The 22,724-nt window shown below is 40.3% G+C and overlaps 1 protein-coding gene across 1 annotated transcript; it reads right to left on the minus strand.

The window, feature by feature from the left end:
- Positions 1-16,806: 16,806 nt before the first annotated feature.
- LOC139385427 (olfactory receptor 1D2-like) lies at positions 16,807-21,952 on the minus strand. Its single transcript, XM_071130478.1, has 3 exons — positions 21,359-21,952; positions 17,057-17,193; positions 16,807-16,912 (listed from the first exon to the last, which is right to left on the minus strand). Exons 1-3 carry the CDS (start codon positions 21,950-21,952, stop codon positions 16,807-16,809), a joined length of 837 nt encoding a protein of 278 aa, XP_070986579.1.
- Between the last annotated feature and the right edge of the window lie 772 nt (positions 21,953-22,724).

Consider the following 22,724-nt stretch of genomic DNA (forward strand, 5'->3'; position numbering starts at 1 on the left):
ATGATACCCCCCGGACAGGGCCAAACAGGCAGGATATAACCCCACCCACTTTGCCAAAGCACAGCCCCCACACCACAAGAGGGATATCTTCAACCACCAACTTACCATCCTGAGACAAGGCCGAGTATCGCCCACAAAGATCTCCGCCACGGCACAACCCAAGGGGGGGCGCCAACCCAGACAGGAGGACCACGTCAGCGACTTAATCCACTCAAGTGACGCACCCCTCCTAGGGACGGCATGGAAGAGCACCAGTACGCCAGTGACTCACTGGCTTACGTAAGGAATTAAAATTAAATATTCACTTACCTTTGATGATCTTCATCAGAAGGCACCGTCAGGAATCCCAGGTCGTCAATAAATGACTGATTTGTTCCACAAAGTTCCATAAAGTCCGTAATTTATGTCCAAATAGCCACTTGTTGTTAGCGTGTTAAGCCCAGTAATCCATCTTCATGAGGCGCAGGCACTTCATCCAGACAAAAAACTTGAAAGGTTCCGTTACAGTCCTTTAGAAACATGTCAAACGATGTATGGAATCAATCTTTAGGATGTTTTTAACATAAAACATCAATAATGTTCCAACCGGAGAATTGTCTTCAGAAAAGCACTGGAACGAGAGGTAACTCTGTCGAGAGGTAACTCTGTCGGGAGCGCGCGTCATGAGACCAAGGCACTCTGCCAGACCACTGACTCAAAGAGGTCTCATGAGCCCCTCCTTTATAGTAGAATCCTCATTCAAGTTTCTAAAGACGGATGACATCTAGTGGAAGCCGTAGGAAGTGCAACTTTATCCATATCTCAATGTGTATTCGGTAGGCCAAGCTTTGAAAAACTACAAACCTCAGATGTCCCACTTCCTGGTTGGATTTTTCTCAGGTTTTCGCCTGCCATATGAGTTCTGTTGTACTCACAGACATAATTCAATTAGTTTTAGAAACTTCAGAGTGTTTTCTGTCCAATACTAATAATATGCATATATTAGCATCTGGGACAGAGTAGGAGGCCGTTCACTCTGGGCACACTATTCATCCAAATGGGAAAATGCTGCCCCCTATCCCAAAAAGGTTAAAGTCACCATTGGACACATGGTGAAATCCCTGAGAAGTTTCCTTCCACTCCGGCAACTGGACGCCTGTATCTTTGTAGTGACTGGGTGTATTGATACACCATCCAAGTGTAATTAATAACTTCACCATGATCAAAGGGATATTCAATGTCTGCTTTTGTTTATTTTTACCCGTTTACACCATCTACTTCTTTGTGCGAGGCATTGCAAAACCTCCCTGTGTTCTAACATCTTTGTTTGAAGTTCACTGCTTGACTAAAGGAACTTACAGATAATTGTATGTGTGGGGTACAGAGATGAGGCAGTCATTCAGAAAGTATTATTTCACACAGAGTGAGACCATGCAACCTATTATGTGATTTGTTAAGCAGATGTTTACTCCTTAACTGTTGAGTCTATGGGGGCGCTATTTCATTATTGGATAAAAAAAAGTGCCAGTTTTAAGCGCAATATTTTGTCACGAAAAGATGCTCGACTATGCATATAATTGACAGCTTTGTAAAGAAAACAGTCTAACGTTTCCAAAACTGCAAAGATATTATCTGTGAGTGCCACAGAACTCATGCTACAGGCGAAACCAAAATGAAACTTCAAACAGGAAATGAGCAGAATTTCTGAAGCTCTGTTTTCCCTTGTCTCCTTATATGGCTGTGAATGCACCAGGAACGAGCCTGCGCTTTCTGTCGTTTCTTCAAGATGTCTGCAGCATTGTGATGTATTTGTAGGCATATCATTGGAAGATTGGCCATAAGAGACTACATTTTCCAGGGGTCCGCCCGGTGTCCTTTTTCTAAATTGGTGCGTAATCTTCAGGTGCGGGCATTTTCTCCTGGGATTCAGGAGGGAAAGCACACTTCCACGAACGATATATCATCGAAGAGATATGTGAAAAACACCTTGAGGATTGGTTCTAAACAACGTTTGCCATGTTTCAGTCGATATTATGGAGTTAATTTGGAAAAAGGTTTGGCGTTTTGATGACTGGATTTTCAGGTTTTTTTGGTAGCCAAACGTGACGCACCAAACGGAGCGATTTCTCCTAAACAAATAATCTTTCAGGAAAAACTGAACATTTGCTATCTAACAGAGTCTCCTCATTGAAATCATCTGAAGTTCTTCAAAGGTAAATGATTTTATTTGAATGCTTTTCTGTTTTTTGTGAAAATGTTGCCTGCTGAATGCTAACGCTAATGCTAACACTAAATGCTACGCTAGCTAGCTACTGTTACACAAATGATTGTTTTCCTATGGGTGAGAAGCACATTTTGAAAATCTGAGATGACAGTGTTGTTAACAAAAGGCTAAGCTTGAGATCTAGCATATTTATTTAATTTCATTTGCAATTTTCATGAATAGTTAACGTTGCGTTATGGTAATGAGCATGAGGCTGTATTCACGATCCCGGATCCGGGATGGCTAGAATCAAGAGGTTAATTTATTTAGGCTTGCCATAACTTTTTATGGCTGCAGGGGCAGTATTGAGTAGCTTGGATGAAAAGGTGCCCATTGTAAACGGCCAGCTCCTCAGTCTCAGTTGCATATTATTATTATTATTATTGGATAGAAAACACTCTAAAGTTTCCAAAACTGTCAAAATATTGGCATACATGTATTGTGTAACATGATGTCCTATGAGTGTCATCTGATGAAGATCATCAAAGGTTAGTGATTCATTTGATCTATATTTCTGCTTTTTGTGACTCCTATCTTTGGCTGGAAAAATGGCTGTGTTTTTTTGACTTGGCTATGACCTAACATAATCATATGTGGTGCGCTAGAAAGGTTAACACAGTTAAAGTCACCCTTCAAATCAAATGTATTTATAAAGCCCTTCTTACATCAGCTGATGTCAAAAAGTGCTGTACAGAAACCCAGCCTAAAACCCCAAACGGCAAGCAATGCAGATGTAGAATGAGCTGATTCGGCTATAGGTGTATAAAATCGAGCACACAGCCATTCAATCTCCATAGAAAAACATGGGCAGTAGAATTGTTTTACTGAAGAGCATAGTGACTTTCAACGTGTCACTGTCATAGGATAACACCTTTCCAGCAAGTCAGTTCGTCAAATTTCAGCCTTGCTAGAGCTGCCCCGGTAAACTGTAGGTGCTGATATTGTGAAGTGGAAATGTCTAGGAGCAACATCGTCTCAGCCGCAAAGTGGTAGGACACACAAGCTCACAGAATGGGAACGCAGAGTGCTGAAGCACGTAAAAATCACCCGCCCTCGGTTGCAACACTCAATAACGAGTTCCAAACTGCCTCTGGAAGCAACGTCAGCACAATAACTGTTCGTTGGGAGCTTCATGAAATGGGTTTCCATGGCCAAGCAGCCGCACACAAGCGTAAGATCACCATGCACAATGCCAAGCGTTGGCTGGAGTGGTGTAAAGCTCACCTCCATTGGACTCTGGCAGTGCGATGGACAAATCTTGGTTTGGCGGTAGCCTGGAGAATGCTACCGGCCAACTGTAAAGTTTGGTGGAGGAGGAATAATGGTCTAGGGCTGTGTTTTATGGTTTGGGCTAAGCCCCTTAGTTCCAGTGAAGGGGAATCGTAACGCTGCAGCTTACAATGACACAATAGATGATCCTGTGCTCAACCGTCCCGTGGAAGGGACTCCGATCCAGAAGAAGTTTAATCTCTTAACCTCTCTGCGCACCGAACCCGTTAGCGGGATTAAATTAGACAACATACGGTGATCGCTACATAAATAGTCATATTAAACATTCATGAAAATACAAGTGTCTCACATGGTTCGAAAGCCTAGAATCTTGCTAATCGTTGTCAGATTAAAAACATGATTTATTGCGAAAGAATACGCTGCAATTATCTGAGCACAGACCCCCATATCAAACAACTTATTCAGCCAGCACTTGCGGAACAAAATCACAGATTGCATTGAAATAAATCGTTTACCTTTGAAGGTAAATCTTGCTCTGGTTACAATCCCAAGGCTCATTGTTACACAATGAATGGTCTTTTGTTCAGTTAAATCCATCTTTTATAGCCTAACACAAAGCATTTTGTGAACGCTTATCTCGTTGAATTTCGTGTCATTCAATTTTCGACGTAACATCCAACATAAAATAGACAGACTTTCCCTGACTTTATCCAGTCATGTTTGGTTTCCTTGCAATCAACTGTTTGTTTGTATCACAACCAAACATGATGGGTCATTTTGCGGGACGTATTGACCCGGAAAAACTGATTGGAAGACAACAAGTGACGAGCCCATTGTGCACCAATTATATGACCACTGTCTCGTTGATTGACTGTCTTTAACCCAATGACCACTGATCGTCTTGAAATCTAGCTGGGTAGATAGCCAATGAGCAGAGGTAAACGGCAATATCCCATGATTCTTTGTTGTAAGACAAACCATTCCATTGAACGCTGGCGTAAGGACCGTTCTTTCGCCATTGCCAATTCAACCGTGAAGGAGCAAAGCTTATTACGCACAGCAGTATTTCGGTGACTTGCATGTTTATTTATCCAACATCATGGCGAATAAGTCAAGGAAAGCTAATTCTAAGACTAGATATACGAATGTAGAAACAATTTTAGAGGAAATTCATCATGAAAGTGAGACAGATCTGCTTTTTTAAGACTCCATTTTGAAGACTGAAACTGAGGCATATTTTTTGAACGGAGAGGACATTGTTTTGGACTGGTAAGTTGTTCTCATGCTTATGCCGTTGTTTGAAATGAATATAAAATATTATTTGTGATTGTTTTTACATTTTATTTGCAATATATAAAGATGTAATGAAATGGGTAAAGTACACGTTAGCTAGTCATTGTGAGTGAGGGTCTGTTTGTTTGTATGAGAACGACCATAGCCTATGTCTGTGTGTGTGTGTATATATATATAATGGTATTGTGTAGAATGCAAACCCATACATCTCAACACAGCCAGCATGCTTTCTCCAATCAGTCTACATTAGAGGGAGCATCAAGGAGCTTGCTGGCTACAGCACCACTGCACCAAACCCTGTCCCTTCTGCTCCTGCCACAAGTGTTCATCTGCCCAAATATATTTGTGCAGGCATGGATGTGCCTAAGGGTCAAAAGGGCACAGCATGGAGGCGTTGCTGTGTTGTTTGCAAGATGAAGTCTCCCATCACATGCACCACATGCTCAGTGACCCTCTGCTTTACCTCATTAAGAGACTGCTATGGCATCTGGCATCAGCAGCAGAATATTGTCTAGAGTTTTGGCAAAGTTGGTGGGGTTATATGGCAAAGTGGGTGGGGGCTAGGGTCAGTATGTTATATCTGGAGTACTTTTCCTGTCTTATCCGGTGTCTTGTGTGAATTTAAGTCTGCTCTCTCTTTCTCTCCTTCTTTCTCTCGGAGGACCTGAGCCCTTGGACCATGCTTCAGGACTACCTGCCATGATGACTCCTTGCTGTCCCCAGTCCACCCGGCCTTGCTGCTGTTCCAGTTTCAACTGTTCTGCCTGCGGCTATGGAACCCTAAACGGTTCATTTTTACTCTTGAGGTGCTGTCCTGTTGCACCCTCTACAACCACTGTGATCTCCACCCGGCACAGCCAGAAGAGGACTGGCAACCCCTCATAGCCTGGTTCCTCTCTAGGTTTCTTCCTAGGTTTTTGGCTTTCTAGGGAGTTTTTCCTAGCCACCGTGCTTCTACACCTGCATTGCGTGCTGTTTGTTTTTTTTGGCTGGGGCTATATAAAACGATTTGATTTGATAGAGGACTGAGGGTCTTCCAAATATTGAAAGTGTGTAAATAGTTACCCATGTTATTTTGTAAATGTGTGTGTGTGTATATATATATATATATATATATATATATATATATATATATATATATATATATATATATATATATATATATATATATATATATATATATATATATATATTTTTTTTTTATCAATAATTATTATTTTTCCCTTTTTTTTTCATTTTTTTTTCTCTATTTTTGGGGGGGCTGTGTTAGAATACCATTTTGGTATTTTGTATATAGTTATTTGTTTCAAAATGTATACCTTCACCAATTTGGCCACTTGGGTACATTTGGGCTACTTGTGTGGGACACCTGGGTGACTTCATGATAAATGTCATGTAGCACACTCAGTTTGGAAGTTATCATTCTGAAACTTTGCACAAGTCCTGTTGCCCTCTTATATTTTTCACTGAAATTGTCCCCATTATCCTATCTGAATGTTCGTTTTATCTTGTTCATTTTAAAAATGATGATACAAAAATAAATAAAAAACGTGGAAGTTTTTGTTTTAGTGCAAAGATATCTTAAAGGGGCACTCACGCACATGGGATTTTAATGAGTTTTTATTTTCTGAGTTTTAATTACACACGTTAATTATTTTGATAAAGGAATGTTCTGGGAACCTGGGATACAACATGTAGGAACTATTTGACTATTGTTTGCAATTTGTCTAATATAGTGAAAAACACTTATTTGAAGGGTTTTGTATGACCTATGACCTTCTGATGACCTTCCGTTGTGGCTTGATCACCCGCATTGGAAAGCCATTTGGATAATGAATTTATGGCCATTTGTAATACTGCTTTCAAGATAATTTGTGTAATTGGTAAATATGTTTGAGTTTATAGTTCTTAGCCATATTTGTAATTTGGACCACTGTGAAGAAGGAGATGATATTGCTTTTAACTAAGGGTATGCTGCTTTAAGTCTATTTTCCTATGACCACATGGGTTAAATAATTTTTCTTTGTGGAGTTTTTTTTAGTTTTAGTGATTTTAATTTGATTAGGTTAGTTGAAATTTTGTTTTATATTTTTTTCCAGTTTTGTTTTACATTACTCTCATACGGAGAGATATGTGTAAAACATGGGGCAGGATTCAGTATTTTGAGGGTTTGAATTGACGTTATACACCTTGAGTGATATGTGAAGGAGTGTATTGTATTGTTGAGTGTATTGCATTGTTTTGTTCTATTCCCGAGGGGTATAGGTCTAACTTCTTGATCCTTGGCTCTACGATGGAGTTGACAGTGAGATGGGGAGTATAAACCAATTTGAAAGAATAGTTTCAATAGAATGTGTTGATATTCTCTGTGAAATATGTTTAGATATGTGTATTAAGAATAATTGGTAAAAGTAATAATTTATCATGTAGTTAATGAACTGAACTAAACTGTTGTTCTGATCTGTTCTTTCGAGGTTATCATGAAAAGGGACATCAGATGGTATCTTAATGCATGGAAGAGATAATTGGACCGAATAGTGTGTGTACCTCAAACCCCCCTCTAACTGGCTCAAGAAGAGTGACAAAGGCGTTGAAGAAGGCCTTCCAAACCACTTCTACTGAGAGAAAGGACCCAAGCCAGAAATTGGTGTACAGTATCAGATCTAAGCTATCAACTGATTTTCTTTCATGTTTCTCTCATACTGTGAGTCCCCTTGGAGTGATCATGGAGAGAGATCTGTTCTAACATTTTGTTATGATGCTGGTGTATTGGTTGACGAATGGACAAGACATGAGTGGTAAAGATGAGACATTGAAATTGGGACATTATCATGGGCCGTCCACTTTGAACTGTAAAGCTATCTGAAGAAGAATGAAAGAGACGCCAGAAGAATCAGTGCCTGAGAGAGGGGGTTGGTCAACTGTGCCAATAAAATTGCTTTTGTTGCTTTTGTTGTTTTGCTTTTACTTTTGTGGTATCAGGTTGATTGAAGAGGTCTACACCATGTAAATTGTAGTAATTTAGATTAAGAATGCATTGAGATACTGATCTGTATTATAATCATGATTAAATAAGTTAATAGTAGAATTATGGGATAATTATACTGAATGAATGTAAATCTGCTAATATTTTACTTTGAGTGATAAGACAAATTTGAATCACTGAGGAATGTCATTCTAAATTTTGGTTGGATAAATAGTTGGGTTGTTAATAATGATTTGGAATATGAATGATTTCCCTGACTTATTCTCTATTCCTGAGTATATTTCTGAGCATGAGGACTTAGAGGGATGTCTGTCCTATATGTTGTGATGAGGCCTGTGTTAAGATACTGGTTCTCATGTAACTTAGGGAGCATTTCTATGTTATGTTTTTATTTTTCTCAAATGGATGATTCTGTGTTATTAAACATGTGCAAGTTTGTCTTGTAGAATAAAGGTTGTAAATTAGTTTCAGATGGGAGAAAGCTTACATATAAGCTAAGGTATTTGACATTGAGGGGATTTTCTTTTTTTCTTTTCTTTTAAATATTGAGTATGTAATTAATATTCTGATTCTTTAGAAGGGACAATGTCCCTGAGAGGGGAATGTCGTAGCAGAATCAGAATTCTTTAGGTAACATTTATAAATAAGATGTTTTATTCATTTTATAGCATGCTTATGTGGGCCCAGAGGGGGGAGAGGTCTGGTTAGTCTTATCTGTGAATGTGTCATGTGTAAACGTATCTTTTAAACCATGTGAAGGGATGATTGAGGGGGAACCAATTATCTCTTGGCTCCACAATGTCTGTGTGCCAGTCACTGTCTCTCTGGGATCTTGTCCAGGAAGGGATGTATTTGATATATGCTAGTGGATGAGGTTTTGTTTTTGGTCCTGAGTGGTACCAAGAGCGAGATAAGAACATAGTTTAGGAGACAAAGCTGAACGATAATTTATAGCCAATGCTGTCTGGCTATGTGTGTCTTTGCTATAAAGGATCTCAGTTGCAATGTGTAAGCACTCTCAGAGAATTCATTTATAGACTGAATTGATCTGAGAGTCACAGGGTTGTGATGGAGCTCATAATAATTAAAGATGGACTTTATGATAACTCTGACTTGTGTGGTGGTTTGCTCTCATGATTTGGTAATACAGGAAATTTCCACTACAACGTGTCAAATCTTTTCAGTCTCCTGAGGGGGAAAAGGCATTGTCGTGCCCTCTTCACAACTTTCTTGGTGTGTTTGGACCACAAGAGTCTGTTCGTGATGTTGACACCAAGGAACATGAAACTCTTGACCTGCTCCACTACAGGCCTGTCGGAGTGTTCAGCACTCCTTTTCCTGTAGTCCATGATCATCTCCTTTGTCTTGCTGAGGTTGAGGAAGTTGAGGAAGAGGTTGTTGTCCTGGCACCACACGGCCAGGTCTCTGACCTGCTCCCTGTAGGCTGTCTTATCGTCGTCAGTGATCAGGCCTACCACAGTTGTGTCATCAGCAAACTTAATAATAGTGTAAACAGGGAGTACAGGAGGGGACTAAGTACGCACCCCTGAGGGGCCCCCGTGTTGAGGATCAGTGTGGCAGATGTGTTGTTGCCTAACCTTACCACCTGGGTCAGCCCGTCAGGAAGTCCAGGATCCAGTTGCAGAGGGAGGTGTTTAGTCCAAGGGTCCTTAGCTTAGTGATGATATTTGTGGGCACTACGGTGATGAACGCTGAGCTATAGTCAATGAACAGCATTCTCATATAGGTGTTATTTTTGTCCAGGTGGGAAAGGGCAGTGTGGAGTGAGATTGAGATTACGTCATCTGTGGATCTGTTGGGGCGGTATGCAAATTGGAATGGGTCTAGGGTATCTGGGATGATGGTGTTGATGTAACCCATGTCCAGCCTTTCAAAGCACTTCATGGCTACCGACGTGAGTGCTACGTAGCGGTAGTCATTTAGGCAGGTTACCTTCGCTTTATTGGCCACAGGCATTATGGTGGTCTGCTTGAAACATGTAGGTATTATAGACTCGGTCAGGGAGAGGTTGAAAATGTCAGTGAAGACACTTGCCAGCTGGCACTGAAATAAAATTTATAAATCTGTTAACGAACATGGCACTTCCGTTGACTGCAATACTGCAAAATGTAGTTATGTATAGAAGCTATTTTTCATCCTCTTAAAAATCATAACACTACCACTACTTAATCACAGAGGGAAGTGCCAGCAAAGCTACAATCAATGGTTGGCTAGTCAATATGTCTATCTAACTCAAGATGCAATGTTTGCCCAATAAATAATTTGATTTGCTGGCCTTTCCCTCTGTGATGAAGTAGTGAGAGTGTTACGATTGATTCAAACTACACTTGATTCAACACTTAAGAGTTTTTCCATTTAAATACATTTTTGCCACCAATAGATTACTATATATATGGGGCATAAAACCATCTCAGCTCTGTAGATTTTGCTGCGAAGAGACAGAATCAATAGATCTTTTATTCTGGTATTGCCCCTATGTAGCTTGTTTCTGGTCACAGGTCCAGGAATGGTTAAAAAAAATCATGTGCAATAAAAATTAACCTTAAAAATAGCAGTGTTGGGCGATTTGGAAACCATAGTCAGTCAATAAATGATATAATAATACTAATAGGAAAGGTTTTCATCTTTAGCTACCAATCTGTGGATAAAATACGAGTAGAAAGGTTTTAACATTTTGTAAAACATCACAGCACAATTGAAAAATGTTTGGCACATGGAAAACCAAACAAGGGTGGTCTATGGTGATAGGTGGGATGGGCTGAGAGTGGCTGAGGGTTTGGATTAAAGAGCTTATATTTCATATATGAAATGGAACCAGCGGCCAAACAATTGAACACTGATATTCTGATGTTTTTTGACAGCGTAATGTGAGCTTTTATTAGTCAGTATAGCAATGTAACGTTATTGATCTGTCAGTTTCCCTATATAATTCCCTACGTTTCACACTATTGTATAAACAGCTCTACAGGCTTCACTGTCATGGTGCACAGTCAGTACACAACATTATGCTCATCATGTCTTAGAAGGATCAGATGGTGACCGGTGTCCCAGCAGGGTCAGACAGCCAGTAAAGACCAGTCTACAGAGCTCAGTTGAAATTTGCAGTGTGTTATAACAATCAGTGAATGGATACAAAGTCCCATCTTGAGTTGATGGGTAGGATACAGTCTGAGATCTGGGAATAATGGTAATTTCAATGATTGAACCATTGATTCTATTCTTGGATAATATAATGTATAAATGTACTTCAAGGCAATTCTTTGTCATGACTGAGCAGGATCAGATGGTGACAGGGGTCTCAGCAGGGTCAAGCAGCCAGGGAAGACCAGTCTGTGACTGCTGAGATGAACTTTTTCAGATGCAACACTTTATTCTCTCGGTGCAGCAAACACTGGACAAGCCAGAAGCTTCAAAGACTGAAACTATTTTAAGGCAGTCTGACAAACCTCTGAAGTTGATTTCCAAATTGTATCAAGGGTTGATAGAGGCTTTTTCTGATGAAACAAAACACGTCAAACAAAAATGTGAGGAAGACCTGGGAGACACTTCGGATGATGAATGGATACAGATATGTTTCAATGCCCATTCATGGACTTCAACCAGACATAAATTACTGCAGTTTACGACCATCCATATAATATATTATATTCCAGTGAAACTGAATATCATGCACTCAGAAATATAATTCCTCTGCTGGATCTGGAACATCATTTGGGTCTTTGCATGTCAAAAAGATACATGTCAAATAACCCTATTTGACCGTCAAATTAGCTTCTTGACCAATCAAGACATGAATATGACGTCACATAATAATTGAACACATTCATAAAAAATGTACGTAGTTATTAGACATTGATCACACTCTCACTCGTATTTCATATGTCACGACGATTCACGCTATGTTTTTACAAACTTAACATTGTAAAAAAATAATGATTTATCTGCTTATATGGTCCATTCAGAAAATATTTACACCTTGACTTTTTCCCCATTTTGTTTTGGTACAAACTGAATTTAAAATGGATTAAATTGAGACTTTGTCACTGGCCTACACACAATACCCCATCATATCAAAGTGGAATTATGTTGTTTTTTTTATTTACAAATTCATTTAAAAACGAAAAGCTAAAACGTCTTGAGTCAGTAAGTATTCAACCCCTTTGTTATGATCAGCCAAAATAAGTTCAGGAATAAAAATGTCACATAATAATTGCATGGAGTCACACTGTGTGCAATAAGTGTTTAATAGGATTTTTGAATGACTACCTCATCTCAAGGCACTGTAATAATGTTATCAATGATAAAAACAGAATGGCGTCACTAGAAGAGAAAAAAAAGGTTTTGTATAACAAATGTATCTTGTTTTTTAGGTGGAGGATTGTTATCCATGGTGCTGTGGATGGTTACAGCAGACTTGTTGGGTTTCTGAAGGCCTCTGACAACAACAGGACTGCCACAGTCATGGAGTCATTCGAAGCAGCCATCACCAGCTACGGAGTACCATCCCGGATGAGATGTGACCGGGGTGGTGAAAACAACTGTATCTGTGCCTTCATGGAGCAATTCAGGGGTGGTGAGAGGGGAAGTGCCCTCAGAGGAAGGAGCTCTCACAACCAGGGGATAGAGCGGCTGTGGGGGGACGCCTGGCATGGAGTCTCCAATGTTTACCTGACCTGTTCACTTTCTTAGAGACGGAGCAGATCATCGACATCAACAATGAGGTGGATCTGTGGGCACTGCACTTTGTGTTCCTGCCACGGGTGAACAGAGATCTTGCTGTGTTTGCCAGTCAGTGGAACCACCATGGGCTGAGGACTGAACAACGGTAGTCACCTCTGCAGTTGTTCGTCTCGGGTTCCCTGGAAATGCAGAGGGCCAATCTGACAGCAGCAAGGGATTTGTTCGCCCCAATTTCAACCACCATCAGCTCTCAAGCCACCACCTCAGCGCCTCCTCCAACCACCATCTCAGCGCCTCCTCCAACCACCACCTCAGCTCCTCCTCCAAACACCACCTCAGCTCCTCCTCCAACCACCACCACCACCTCAGCTCCTCCTCCAACCACCACCTCAGCTCCTCCAACCACCACCTCAGCTCCTCCTCCAACCACCACCACCACCTCAGCTCTTCCTCCAACCACCACCTCAGCTCCTCCAACCACCACCTCAGCTCCTCCAACCACCACCTCAGCTCCTCCTCCAACCACCACCACCACCTCAGCTCCTCCTCCAACCACCACCTCAGCTCCTCCAACCACCACCTCAGCTCCTCCAACCACCACCACAGCTCCTCCAACCACTGGCGCCGCAGCTCTTTATTGGTTGGAAGGGGTGATTGTGGCACAAATCCAGTTCACCATCAGCAACACACAGATGGAACTGTTGCGGACAATAAATCCATTGGATGGCCCCAGAGGCAGCCTGGGAGTTAAAATTCTACAGATGGTTATGGCAGTAATATCTTCAGCGCCACTCGTTCCTCCTCCAACCTGACTTACTACACTCCTGATACTCCCCTACTTGGATGAGGGATTGGACGCTATATCTTCAGCAGTGACCTGAGTATTGAGTGGCATTCATTCCTTTGAATCAGTTAATTTTTATAATACTATTAGAACTATTATACATTTTATAATAACATTCCCCCTCTTTCACACACTGTATGATTTGGTCTCTAGAAAAGTACGACAGACATCTTCAACTCTGAACGGATGGGGACCAGAGTTTAGACAGGTGGCCTTAACAAAAGCTTACTTAGCTCCATTCCATTACGATTTTGTTTGGTCATATTTGGAGAGTGTCAGGTACTGCTATGGGTATTGTATTTTTCTCTATAGGACTTTAGCACAATATTCCATCTGCTGACACAATATTTGTCTTACACTCAGCACAAAACGACCCAGGAGAGGCCTACTGCAAGCACTGGATTGGAGCCTTCAGAGCGTGCCTGCTTTGGGAGGACAACAGAATATTCTGAAAGGACATTATTAAAACAGAACAACATTTTTTGGAATGCCCAATCGGGACTTTTGTAAATTGTTAAAATAAATAATTGTGTGGAGAACACCCTATGGTTAAAAAATAATAATTATGAAGATAGGGATTCGGTGGTCCGGCCCCTGTTACATTTTACATCATTGTGATTAACAGCAACCTATTACAGTTAGTAACATAACATTGTTGACACATTGTGTGATGTGATGTGGTTGAAGATGGACTAGTGCAGGGCTCTCAACCTTGTACCTGGAGAGCTACTGTCTTGTAGGTTCACTCAAACCCTAATCTAGTGCACCTGATTTTAATAATTACCTGCTTAATAAGTTAATCAGGTTAGTTACAATTGAGGTTGGATTGAAAACCTACAGGAGGGTAGATAAGTCACTACGAAGGTGCAGTTCCCAGAAGTGGAGCTGTCACTTAATGTAATGGATGGGAAGCCTTATTTCATGTAGTTGTAATTAAACGATGTCTGAAGTTAATTTGTTATTAAGGTAGGACATCAAATTATCAGCAGTACTTCAGTCAATATCAGCAAAGAATATTGGTTATGTCACGACTTCTGCCGAAGTCGTTGCCTCTCCTTGTTCGGGCGGTGCTCGGCGTTCGACGTCACCGGTCTTCTAGTCATCATTGATCCGTTTTTCATTTTCCATTGTTTTTGTCTTGTCTTCCCACACACCTGTTTTCAATTCCATTCATTACCTGTTGTGTATTTAACCCTCTGTTTCCCCTCATGCCTTTGTCAGAGATTGTTTATTGTCAGTGTAGTGTTTTTTTGTATAGGTGCGCGACGGGTCTTCGTACCCATATTTGTTTATATTCATTTTTCTTATTAGTGTTATGGAGCATGTTACGTGGACATTTATTAAAAGACTCCCTTTTACACTCCGTTTGACTCTCCTGCGCCTGACTTCCCTGCCACCTATACATATATTTCTGACAGGTTATTAGTGAAGTGTCAGTAAAGTGTTTCTAAAACTAAACCTTAAAAACACCAAGACAAACAATATGGACGGTATAATTTAATATTAATGATCATTAAGTGAACAATAACAGCCAACATGGAAATACAGTGCATTTGGAAAGTATTCAGACCCCTTGACTTTTTCCACATATTGTTACATTAGAGCCTTATTCTAAAATGGATTAAATAAATAATGTAGCATCATACCCAAGAAGACTCAATGGTGTAATCGCTGCCAAAGGTGCTTCAGCAAAGTACTGAGTAAAGGGTCATAAATGTAATATATATTTTTTTAATTACATGTGCAAAAATGTCAACCTGTTTTTGCTTTGTCATTATGGGGTATTGTGTGTAAATTGATGAGGGGGGGGAATTATGGTATCCATTTTTGAACAAGGCTGTAACGTGATAAAATGTGGAAAAAGTCAAGGAGTCTGAATACGTTCCGAATGCACTGTACAAACAATACAGATCTAAGTAGATAATGCTTAAATGTTGATGTGCAGTTACATTTTCAAACACTCTATTGCTACTGTAGTTTAGTGCTACTAGATACAATTATGTATCGTAAAAATATGTTTTTATGCAACACCGAAATGTGGGGAATTCACAATACCGGATGTCACGAATTCCGTAAAACCATTTTAGGTGCTATGAAGAGGGAGCCTTAGTGTCACAGCACACGTGTTTGCCTCTGTGTACTTTTTCTTCTGCTTCCCAGCGAGACGCTCTCGCGCTGTGTGAAGGAATTCGAACCCAAGGGGTGGCACCACTGTTGCCCCAGTAGCAAACTCCAACACCATCGCCATTTAAAATACACATTTAAATCACAAAATGGAATAATATACAGTTACCGATAAACTGGAACAATGGTTTGTCATGGTCATGGTTTAGAGACAGTATGTATGTTTAAAATAAGTATTAAGGACAATATAGTGATGTGTATTGATTTAGGGGGGTAGACTGATTAAAAATACTTATGTTAGAGGAGGTAATGACAAGTACTTCACAGATTTATGACAGAGTTGACTTACTGTTCCAAGGCCACCTGCATGCTCCCTTGGACAAATTGTTGAGCCACCAATTTAACCACACCATCTCTGTCCTCCATTGTATTTCAGCCCCAGTAGGCTCAGCCAGTCTGCCGATTCCTCCAATTTGTTATTCACCTCTGATAGGTCCTCTGCTTTTTTGATCTAGAATTTGAAAAATGTATGACAGGCAATTGAGAATTTTAAACACAGCCAAAGAAACCATACATGTAAAAAATTATGATCTATTATTTCCTGTTGCTGTTAGCGAGGACATCAAACTTACATTTTCCATATGTGCTCTCAGAGTAGTGTGGCTCACCTCCTCCAAACTGAGTGGAGGTGCAGGCTTCCCACACACTGCTGCGAAGAGTCGCTAAGAGAAGAAGTGTGGCCCAACCCCTCCATGGACCACACACACCCTGATAATTTCCCCAATGGTTCCATAAAGGCCCTCATGTGATGCTAAAAAGACAATTTCAATTGTGTTCCAGCTTTGTAATCCCTATGATATATCGCCCTGGACAGAGCACCTGAAAAAGCCTCTTCAGTAATTGTTTAGCTTAAATTCTGTATTTTACATGAAAATCAGACCTTAATATGGGTAAAAAGAAGGCTTACCTTGAACCTCAAGGGACAGCCGTTTCGCTCCTTCCGGACCCTCTAAGATGGCCGAGTCCATGATGTCCCTCATGAGGAGCCTGTAATACTCCCTGGAGGGACCCCCTTGGTCAACTGCCCCCTCCACCTTGGACTCAACATCCACAACGGCAACGTCCATCTTAGCCCCTGCATTAAAGTTTTTGCGTTGAAATGCAAACAGGCTACTGTTTAGGACGTTGCCCCTGTGGACATTTATCATGTTGGCAATGGGGCAGTGGTCCACTCGGCTCCAGAGCGTACGTAAAATGGCACTTATGTCCATTATGTCATTCAAAATGTATGACAAATCGAATAAGGATTGATCCTAAGGGAAAATACTCTCACATTAAGGTTTTAAAAACTACATTTTGTTTATAAACAAATGCTCTTAAAAAAACTCATTCTCTGGGTCCGATGATGGAGATGGAGATTAGGGAGGGGAAGGTGAAGGTGAGGGAGAAGGAGAAAGTGGGGGGCCGGTGAGAGGTGAGGTGATAGGATGGCCTGTAAATGGACAGAAACAACCACACAAAGGTTATAACTATCAAGTAGTTCAAATGTAGTCCAATACAAACATCAAATATATTATTTTTAGGTATTGTCATGCTAGTCACCTGCACATCCTCCACAGACAACCACAACACATACAGTGTTGTTGACTCCCGAATGCCATGGTCCTCCAATGACCCGTTAATCGTGCTCTTCAGGGTTGCGAAGCCCACTGCTGCCTGGAGGGTAAAAACCTCACTCCAGTCATCATCCTCCCCCACAAAATCAAACAACATCTATATAACAAAAGACTAACATTAACAATTGTAATTCAACCTGAAATGTACATTTATAGTACTGACTTTATCAACAAGTAAATTAATGACTTACCTGAATGGATTCAGAGAGCCGTAATCTCCTAATCCGCTCCCTCGCATCTGGGTATTTTATCTAAAAGGGCACTCCATCAGGCTGCTCTGGATGAGAGACCACCCTCTGTCTTCTCTCCTCTATTGACTACATTATGCATTACTGTTAGTGTTAAGTTACAAATATGTTTTATACCACAGCATTGTTGAATTCTAGAATGGGCATTAAAACCAGTTCAGAAAGAAAAAGGCATGTAGAAATACATTTTTACCATGTATTAAGCAATGGATAATACAAGCCGTGGCGATGTAGGCTCTGCTTATTCAGGGTAGCTCACTGCCCAAGCAAAGCGTCAATATAAAATAGCCTACAGGCAGTGAGTGTGATAAGCTATACCAATGCCCCCGGCAGGAACACATAACCTGGTGAAGGTGAAACAGGGTGAAGGTGAAACAGGTGAAGCCTGAGGTGCTGGTTGGAGCAAGAAGCCAGTGCATAGTAGCAGTAGCAGCAGGATTTCTGCCGATAAATGTGTGCTTTAGTATTATTTTCTTGGTAACTGTAATATAAGAAGGATAAACGTCTCCTTTCTGTACATTACCTTGGAAAAATGAACTCCGCAAAGGGACTCGGCTCCACCTTGTCCCGCTGCGTCGTCCATTATTTCCAAGGTAATGTAAAGAACGTCTGCATTTATCCCTTACGTAATGCACAGATGATATCAACTTAGTGAAATCCCTTACCTTCCCCCGCCTGCTCTCCCACTCCTCAAAACGATGACATTTAATCTCCTGTGGCAAAAATAAGTATTGAATGAATTTTGTGTATGAAAATGTAAGTGTTTCCTGTTGGAATGCCGTTGATGTGTGATCTGAACAGATTTACTAAGCTATATCATATACATACTTTCTCCTGGTCTGCAGCCAGAGAGAGATGGTTGGCCTCGTCTTGAAGATGTTGTATCTCCCACATTTCCTCTAGAGACTGAAATCAATACAGGTACAGTAATACATAAAGCCATTCTGATTGTTACGTTACAATGACAATCCTAGAACTAATATTATACTTTATAATTTGATGCTAAAAGTGGAAGAAGTAATTTAACGTTCCAAACCTCTAGTGTCATTGAAGCTTGTTGTGAGGCAACAGGGAGGCCAATCTCCATAGGCGGAGTCTCTGTCTCTGAGGTTCTGTCCTCCCTTACAGTTTCCTTTAACATAAAAATACAAGAAATCACTAGTTGCTCAATTACTTTATAACGTTTGTGTACAGAGGGAAATCCAGTTTATTTTAAAATTAATTCATTACCTCTGGCATTTATCACGCGACATAATAGAGCTCAATCTACCTCCCCCTTCCTAACACATAAGCTATCAAATACCTTCAGTCTTAATACCTTTCAAATCAAATCAAATCAAATTTTATTTGTCACATACACATGGTTAGCAGATGTTAATGCGAGTGTAGCGAAATGCTTGTGCTTCTAGTTCCGACAATGCAGTAATAACCAACAAGTAATCTAACTAACAATTCCAAAACTACTGTCTTGTACACAGTGTGAGGGAATAAATAATATGTACATAAGGATATATGAATGAGTGATGGTACAGAGCAGCATAGGCAAGATACAGTAGATGGTATCGAGTACAGTATATACATATGAGATGAGTATGTAAACAAAGTGGCATAGCTAAAGTGGCTAGTGATACATGTATTACATAAGGATACAGTCGATGATATAGAGTACTAGAGCTAGAGTTCAATCTCCCTAGCCCAGCTGATTTTATTGCAGCTGGACACATGCTGTCCAGCTGTAGGAGAATGAGCCTCCTCTTCCTGTCTGTCTTTAAAGGCCTCTACATTTGGATTCATCTGGAGGAATGTTTCCCCAAAACCTTCAAGAAGCTGCTCTCCTCCTGACCATAATGCACATTGATCTGCCTCACAGGATACTCTAAAGATACTGAGATATGGAAAAATGATCCTAATATAAAACAGGGAAACAGTCCATTATCTTCAAATCAGTAAAATAACATTTAATAAGTCTATGTTTAATCACAAGATAGATTCACACTTAGCTTACTTACAAAGCAAGCACTGTGCACCGCACCGTGTCCTCATGTACTATATGGATATAGGGAAAATGTACCTGTCCTGTTCAGCTGCCAGATGGATGGTAGGGTCAGCGATGAGGCAAACCCTCATAGTTATCAGCCTGCACCTCTCGGTTTGCCATCTTTGGACTCCAGCATTATTCCGTCTCCTGAATGATTGAAATGTGACATGTGCAAACGTTATAAAAATTACAATAATGACACTCAGCATAATCAACGCCGCCCAGAGTCACGCACCCCGCGGTAACGTTAGCTGTTGCAATCATTAGCTAGCTAACGTTACTAGGTAGTTGTGCTGGTTAATGTTGACTTTTGCCTAACCTACCAGAATGAATCCTACCTTTGAACCACCCAATCCTCCTGGGGTGGTTGTAAAGGTGGTTGCACTTGGCTGGAACAACGTAAAAAGCGGTCTCTCATGTTTTCAAGGTTCGACATGACTTAGTCGTTTGTTGGTGATGATGAATGAGAAGTTTTTCATATAGTGATTGGCCAACATTTGCATATAGTTTACATAGTATTATTTGTCGTGTATCTTTTTGACACGCAAAAGACCCAAACGGCGTTCCATAGCTGGAGGTGTAAAAAACAGAAGGGGACATATTTGCATATTCCAGCATATTCTTGTGAATGCTGGCTACATTCTCTTTTTGTTTGTTTGGAAATGTTGATACTGGAGGCTGTTATAATAAGAAACCGTGTAGCCATAGCATTTATAGCAGTTAAGAAATGCTTTGCCATAAAATTGGAAGGTTGGTCATCCTCCCACAATGTCACAATGGATGCACGAAATGTCAAATAATGTATCACTAGATTAGATTTATTACTAGATTAGGGGTATACTGTTAAACTTTGATAAGGTCTGTGTGCCTTATGGAATACTGTATGACAAAATGGGCATGTGTAGAAAACATTAGATTTTTTTGGTCAAGCATATGTATATATTTTATGGCACAACGAGACACCTATGTGATTTGCGCCTGTTTTAGTGGACTAATCCATTGAGGAGGCCGCAGGGATCCCCCAGTCCAAGAAGATGGGGATTGTGGCTCAGACGCACAAGGCATGTCTCTCTCCAGAATGAGCTCTCTCCTGCCATTTCATGGCTATTCATTGTTTCATAACTTCATTGTGTGCATTGTTTACTATGTCTATCAATACCCCATGAAAAACATACCCCATGACAAAGATTGTAGATAAACCACAGACAATGATTTTGAGATACAAAGACTATTATATATTAAACGAAAATGTTCCACAATAATGTGCACATGAAAATTATTACTGGTAAGCAGATTGGTAGAAATTGTAAAATAAATTGTCACATAGGTTGGGTGTATAAATGGAAAAATATATATTTTTAAATGTATACAAATCCATTAGATCGAAAGAAAAGACTACTCAATGGTTGACTAAGATTTTTTGGGGTCGGGTAGAGTGAAATTTAGGGAGGACCCCCTGCCAGGTGTTGTCCCCCCCTTCCTCTCCACTTCTAAAACAAAAGTTGCGCCCTTGGCGACAGGTATCAAGAAATGAGGCGCCATTTAACCTTGCAACAGTTTTGTCAGATTTTACCTTTGTATTTGTTGACTTATTGTATCAGGAAGTCTCCCTGGTGTGTAAGATTATGTAACTAACATTTCATATCAATGATTTTATGTGCATTACACTTTCTAAAAACTGCCCTTCGAATCTGCTGGAGGTTAAGTCCATATATGACAGGGTTAAAGACAGGTGGAATAACAAGGAATTGTACGGCCATTGCATTACGCATATTTAGTGTAATATTAACATTACTATTCCATCCTTGCAAATTGTCAAACAGGGTCACTGTGATGAAAATAAATATTGTTATTAAATGTGGCACACATGTCTGTGTGAACTTAATCCTTCCCTTAGCTGACTTTACACAATTTCTTACAATCTGACAGTAAGAAAATACAATGAAAAGTATCGGTAAAACATGAACCATAATTACAAATTTGTTCAAAATCTGATTGATTGGAATGGGTAAACATGCATGTTTCAGTATAGACGGAATGTCACAGAAGATCTTATCAATGCGAGATCCACACAAAGGAACTCTGACGGTTAAACTAACTACTATGAGTCCTATAAATAAAGGATAACACCAAGAAAATAAGAGTAACTTTCTAACAGTTAAAGATGTCACAATTGTATGATATAGTAGTGGTCTGCATATTGCCACATACCTGTCGTAAGACATCACTGTTAAAGTAGACATTTCACACATGACAGATGTGTATATTACATAGGCTTGAGTGAAACATCCACCATAAGATATCACCTGAACATCTGACTGAAGGTCCAGTAAGAACTTGGGGTAGAAACCAGCAGTTCCATACAATCCATTGACACATAAACTACACAGAAAGATATACATGGGCTCATGGAGACCTTTCTGCTGAATGATTGTTATGATCAGAGTCAGATTCACAGTGATGATGAGAAGGTATGTGATAAGAGACAAGGTAAAATATACCGATTTGTTGTTAAATGTCTCTTGTAAGCCAAAGAGATAAAATAACTTGACTTGGGTTGAGTTCTCCATAGCTTTTGTTAATTTTCTTCCATACCTTAAGGGAACATTTCGGCATTTCGTGTATGATCAGTGAGAAAGTCCATATTGCAAATGTACGGTCCCTTACTAGACGTCCGAAATCGTTTGTAAAATTCGCGGTCGGCGTCGGGCCGTGCGGTAGGGCCAGACCTACCGGGAAGTCATCAAATGAACTTTGTCGGACATTCGGTTTCCGTTTTAAAAAATAAACAAGTTTTTGACCGTTTTTCCGCTGTCCCGGAATTTCCCACAAGAGGGCATACGGAATCATATGGCAATTTGGCAAAACATCACGAATCACGACGGGGCCTTATCTCGAAAACGGAAAATATTTCGAAGCCGAAACTTGGTGAGCGTAGGTTTGGCATAATGGGCAGTTGGCCCCGAACAAGATGGCGTCTAGGCCTCGACGGTTTTTGAGTTATGGCCGTTTTTCTGGGATTAAAGGTCCTAAATGGAAATAGAGAAATTATTTTTCCACTTCAGGTCAAAGTCAAGGAGCCTCCGGTGTCAATAAAAAAAAAAACAGCCATTTATCTATCGTCATTTAAGAGAAACGGAACAATGACATCTTGGTGATGGTCACAAATAGGCGTTTTTTTTTTTCAACGGTTACAGATCCAGTTGCAGGGTGTTCATACGAATCTTTTTAAAGTGTGCTGCGGAGCTCTGCGACATTTCTGTGATTTTCTATGATTTTCTGAAATAACACACACATACTAAACCCTCCGTAAATAACTCAGTTCTTAACGTAAAGACTTAA

This window comes from Oncorhynchus clarkii, chromosome 27, assembly GCF_045791955.1.
Source record: "Oncorhynchus clarkii lewisi isolate Uvic-CL-2024 chromosome 27, UVic_Ocla_1.0, whole genome shotgun sequence".
NCBI classification, from domain to species: Eukaryota; Metazoa; Chordata; class Actinopteri; order Salmoniformes; family Salmonidae; genus Oncorhynchus; species Oncorhynchus clarkii.

What these genes read in the sequence shown, in the direction of transcription:
- LOC139385427 (XM_071130478.1), bottom strand. Translation starts at nt 21,952, where the DNA reads ATGGAGAACTCAACCCAAGTCAAGTTATTTTATCTCTTTGGCTTACAA. An exon ending in ATCAGATTTTGAACAAATTT is followed by an intron (nt 17,194 to 21,358) that starts GTAATTATGGTT and finishes TTTGTTATATAG; the next exon opens with ATGTTGTTTGATTTTGTGGG. An exon ending in ATTCGGGAGTCAACAACACT is followed by an intron (nt 16,913 to 17,056) that starts GTATGTGTTGTG and finishes GTCCATTTACAG; the next exon opens with GCCATCCTATCACCTCACCT.